Genomic DNA, 5,620 nt, shown 5'->3' on the forward strand with positions numbered 1-5,620 from the left:
CTCTCGAACTCTGCTTATGTCTCGAGACTTAGTTGATGTCTCGCAGACCCTTATTCCTCTAGTGTTGTCCCGTGCCTTCTTCTGATCTGTCTATAAGATTACAACACGAGACTTCTAAGATGTTCACACAAGTTTACCTTAAGCTTAAATATTTTCCGAGTTGAGCTCAAGTTACCCGGTTGTATTTTCGCTCTAAGTTTACTTGTCGAACTTACATATAATTTCCTATCTTTCGAGACTTAGGGGATTATAGATTACATTTGGTATCATCAAAACCTATTACAAAATGTTCCTAACAATGTATACATACTTAAGTTTTAAAAAGTTAGTATATTCTATTGTATAAATGATTTGTTATTGATTTATGGATTAACACATTATGTATTTGATTATTTATTAGTTATTTTAATATACACTTATTACTTTTTTATATAAATTTTTATTTAAATTTAAAATATTTAAAATTTGGCGGGTCCCGCCAAGGTCCGCGGGCTTTTTAGCCCACCCCCGCCATATGGCGGGCCTCGGCGAACCACGCTCCGCCGGCCCGTTTCGACACCTCTAGTACTTTTTCCTTATAGGTAGCAAACACTTAATCCTAATTAATATTACATTGTCAATATAAGTATTACATTATCATATTGATCAAACCCGGCCCATATAAGGATATGTGAGACAGTATTAATGCATATTATCTCATTATTTAATTACCGAAATGATGTCTCTTGACTATAGCGAATTTACCAATTTGGTCATTGACTTTTTTTTTGCCTAATTAAGTCCTCAATTTTAAAAAACTTAACCAATTTGATCCTCCATTTGTTTAGTCATCAAACGTCCGGGACTCAGGACCAAATTGATAATTTCACTATAGTCAATAGACCATTTCATTAATTAATTATTCAATTTAAAGAGAGAGGAATGGTGCATGTGATCACCAAAATGATCCCCAACAAAACGGCCGTATGACAACTAAACAAACGGAAGACCAAATTGGTTATAGGCAAGGGGCCATTTAGATAATTAATTCTTTTCTAATTCTAAGGTTATGTTTGGCAAACCTAGCTGAAAACTGAAAAGGTATAAGTTAGAAGTTGAAATCTTAAGATTTGTTAAGCTAGCTGTTATGTTTAAAAGTGTTGAGTAAAATTAATTTTTTGATAAGTTGATAAATGTAAAAAGACTAAAAAAAGGCATCTTCATACAATTTAAATAGTTAGAAATTTAAATAGGTATGTTAACTTATTAAAATATAAAATAATGAAACCAATCTATTTTAATAAAATATAAAATAAGAACATATATTTGAAAATATATAAAGTAAAACAAAATATTTATAATTCATAAAATTAATTCATACAAAAATTAATGTTCAAACACACCAATGTCAAATTGAAATTACATATTGAAGAGAAAATGCCAACCTTTTGAGAGAAGAGAAAAGGCCAAAAGGATTTTAATCGAGAGGGGTAAAAGATGTCATTTATTTAAAATAATAATGGTAAAGATGGAAAAAAGTTAAGAAACTACTAGCTTATTTTTTAAAAGCTACCTAAAGTAGCTTATCAAAATAAGCTCTTAATTGAAACTACTAGCTTATTTTGTGAACATTACCAACAACAATGATGTGAAATAAAGATTTGTAATGATACTAAGACCATGCAGAATTGCAGAAACAGATAATCTAAATGTTAATGTTATTTTGAACTAGGATTCACAATGTAAGATTGACTTGACCCTAAAATTCACAATGTAAGGTGTAAGGTTGACCTCACCCTAGGATTCACAATGTAAGGTTGACCTCATCCATGGTCTATGGTCTAATTTGCCACTGTGTACTCATCCGGGAAGAAAGGGCACACAATATAATCAAGTTAAAGCTATAATCAATCAGCCTGCCCCCATTAAACTACTAATGCACCAACATGAAAGCACATGAAACCTTTAAGATGACCTCTCCAGGAATAGGGAAACGATTTCAAAAGCATGTATAGGCAAAAAGATGAACAGAATTCTAGCTGGAATAAAACCAGATATGATTAAAATTGCTACACCTGCTTGCCTGCAGTATATATCAGAGTATATCTGTGATCAAAAACAGCAACACTGCCAGTATCAGTGGCTTCCCTTCACAAAAAATAAATAAGTATACGATATGAGAGTAGATTCACCTAAACCACTAAACAATTAACATTCACAATCTTACTTTCTTGTACCAACAAGGTAAAGAAAGTATTCTACATGCCTCTCTTGCTCTGGACAAAAAAGGAGGGGAAAAACAATAAGTTTAAGCCAGCTACCGTTTGTGTTTGTTTCCCTCCTGAAATTCAGCTTAGGAAGAGCAACAGCCCCCTTTTGCATTTGCTGAGGCATCACCAACATTGATGGTGGTACCCTTACCAGGAAGGGCGGTGTTTGCTGCTGCTTCCTGGGCAGCCAGTGCCTTCTTGCTTACAATATGGTAGATCTCTGACAAAATAGTCTGAAAAGCCTTTTCTACATTAAGCGCTTCCAATGCTGATGTCTCCAGAAATGACAATCCTTCCTTCTCAGCCAAAGCTTGACCATCCTGCTCGGAGACTGCTCTGAGGTGGTTGAGATCAGACTTGTTCCCAGCCATCATAATGACAATGTTTGAGTCTGCATGGTCTCTCAGTTCTCGGAGCCACCTTTGGACATTGTCAAAGGTTTGCTTCTTTGTTATGTCATATACAAGCAGTGCTCCGACAGCTCCTCTGTAGTAAGCACTAGTAATAGCTCGGTACCTTTCCTGGCCGGCAGTGTCCCAAATCTGGGCCTTGACAGTCTTTCCTTCCACCTGTAACATTAAAACAGGTAAGTTACAGTATTAGTGTTTCTGAAAGAATCAATACTTTTGTGTCCTCTAACAAAGAAGCATCATAAGAGAAAAAGGAAGAAGATCCTATTGCTGTCAGAAATAAATAACTTCCATTATTCCTGCATTGTGAGTGAGTGACAAGAAAATTTTGTCCAAAACACAAACTTTAAAAAATTGATAAGAAGCAAATTCTCTAAAACTGAAAGTTAGTAAGTGAGCCACAATAATTTGTTTCCCCTTTAGAACCTATTTCTTTCTTACCAAAGCATGCAATAAAATGCTAGTTTAAGGCTAATCATGGTTTTCAAAGGTCAATGTGGTCCTAAGACTAAAGCATCCCAAGCTCTTCCACGCAGTAACTACTAACCAAATTAGTGAAAGTACAGACTAATCAATTGTAAAGAAAAGACACTGTCAACAGGATAATACACAGCCTAACATGAAAATGATCTTAAGATCAGAGATAGATGGATATGCAATGCATCCAATGAAGTACTATTAAACTAGAAAATCCACAAAACTTCAAGAAAAAAAAAATCGTGGAGTTGAGGACAGATGCACCACCTAACAACAACCAAACTATTACTCTTCCACACTAAAAAAACAAACTACAAGACATCAAAGGGCATAGAAATCATCTTCACAATAACAAGCAACTTATATGCTAGCACTAATCTGATTATTTGCGTCTTTTCCTTCCATAGGTTTTCAACTAAACAATAATCTCAATCTTCTTCAGAATTAATCATGATATAAACAGCTTCGATCAGCATTCACAGACAAATAAACAAATTCTTAGGTCATTCATTTCAATAATTCTGCTTTGACTATTTCTCTTCAAAAAATTGAAAAGAATCTCATCAAGCGGTCAGACAAGGAAACCAAATGAGCTAAAAAAAAAAAACGAGATCGAAAAACGCACCTGAAGAGTTCGGGTGGCGAACTCGACTCCGATAGTGGATTTGGACTCCAAGCAGAACTCATTTCGGGTAAACCTGGAGAGAATGTTGGATTTCCCGACTCCAGAGTCTCCGATCAATACGATCTTAAACAGATAATCATATTCGTGGTCCACTCTCTTCGCCATCCCCAACTACACTCCTATAAATCTATTTCTTCGCGCTCTCTTCTCCTCCACCACCACCACCTTTCACACACAAAACAATATGAACACAACGGGAACCGATCTACTCAAATTTTCCAAATCAAAACCCTAGCACAGAATCATCAAAACCGCATTCACACACAACCAACAATCTCTCAAAAACATCGAGATATACAACCAAATTCATAAGCCGTGCATTATAATAATTCATATAAAAAATTAAAAAAAAAAACATGAAAAGCTTACCGGAAAGTAGAGATCGGAAATGGAGAAACGGTGTACGAAAAATGCGAGGATGGAGGAGGAGAAGAAGAAAGCGGAGGAAGCGAAAGCGTTTCTGAAACGGCCAATCGCGGACGGTCGATACAGATAAGCTACCGCGTAATCTGTACTCTGCTATAATTACTGCTCAGATTATTGCAATATATATTCTCTGTTTCTATAATCTAATTTTATTTTTTAAAAAATAATAATAATAAAAAATGAAAAATTTTATTTTTTATTTATTTTTTATTTTTTATTTATTTTTAATTTTTGCCCAAGACCTTATGGTCAAGTGCCATAACTGGGGCGACATTGTAATATAGTCAATAATATTCAAAAAAAAATCTAATTTTATTTTTATTTTTATTTTTTGGGGGTTGGATTTATTATGAAAACAGCAGCAAAAGATTGGTAGAGTAGAGAATACGGATTTAAATATTGAAGAAGTTTTGAAATTTCGGTGCTTTGGTGTTGTAGACAGCGACGTCGTTTAGCAAATGTTGACAAACGGTTGTGCGCAAGCTCTAATTTTATTTTATTTTTTATTTTTTATTTTTTATTTTTATTTTTATTTTATTTTATTTTATTTTTTATTTTTTATTTTTATTTTTATTTTTTATTTTTTTATTTTTTATTTTTTATTTTTTATTTTTGCCAAAAAACTTGTGGTCAAGTGGCATAGGGAGGTCATGAGATTTTGTAATATAGTCAATAGTATTCAAAAAAAATCTAATTTTATTTTTATTTATTTTTTGGGGGGTTGGATTTATTATGGAAACAGCGGCAAAAGATTGGTAACGTAGAGAATCCGGATTTAAATATTGAAGGAGTTCTGAAATTTCGATGCTTTGGTGTTGCAGACAACGACGTCGTTTAGCAAATGTTGACAAACGGTTGTGTGCAAGCTCTGGGTTGGCGGTTTTGGATTGACACCGCAGTGGTAGAAAGGAAGAGGACACCTACTGCCAAACATTGAATCACAATGACTCCATAACCGTACTAATAACTATATTTTTTTTATTGAATACAACTGACTATGTTACAATATAGTATCTGTTGACATCCCATTTAAAAAAATTACGATTATGCCGCTTGACTACAATATTTTAACCTTTTTATTGACTATTATATTTTCAAATTTCATCGACTAGTCATGAACCCTATGAATTAACAATTATCGTACCATAGACTATGGTTCATCTTATAAATCGAACCACTAACATGAGGTTTATTTTTGTATATATTGAATGTTCATTTTTAATACACTGAGCGTACATTTACTAAATATTTATTTTTGTGTATGTTGAAAGTTCATTATTTGATATACTACTAAATAATGAGCATTCACTGCATTAAAAAAAAAAATCAAACCTTCATTATATTTAAAATAAATATTTATCCATAAACCACAT

The 5,620-nt window shown here is 33.4% G+C and overlaps 1 protein-coding gene across 2 annotated transcripts; it reads right to left on the reverse strand.

Annotated features, from left to right (window-relative positions):
• Positions 1-2,003: 2,003 nt before the first annotated feature.
• Positions 2,004-4,337, reverse strand: LOC116025897 (ras-related protein Rab2BV). Of its 2 annotated transcripts, none has more exons than XM_031267272.1 (3): positions 4,191-4,337; positions 3,762-3,986; positions 2,004-2,818 (listed from the first exon to the last, which is right to left on the reverse strand). In XM_031267272.1, exons 2-3 carry the CDS (start codon positions 3,924-3,926, stop codon positions 2,333-2,335), a joined length of 651 nt encoding a protein of 216 aa, XP_031123132.1. In that variant the 5' UTR covers positions 3,927-3,986; positions 4,191-4,337; the 3' UTR covers positions 2,004-2,332. The 2 variants fall into 2 exon arrangements, with proteins under 2 accessions (XP_031123132.1, XP_031123133.1); XM_031267273.1 differs by having other exon boundaries at positions 3,762-4,052; positions 4,191-4,335.
• Between the last annotated feature and the right edge of the window lie 1,283 nt (positions 4,338-5,620).

Source organism: Ipomoea triloba, chromosome 7 (genome assembly GCF_003576645.1).
Source record: "Ipomoea triloba cultivar NCNSP0323 chromosome 7, ASM357664v1".
Lineage (NCBI taxonomy): Eukaryota > Viridiplantae > Streptophyta > Magnoliopsida > Solanales > Convolvulaceae > Ipomoea > Ipomoea triloba.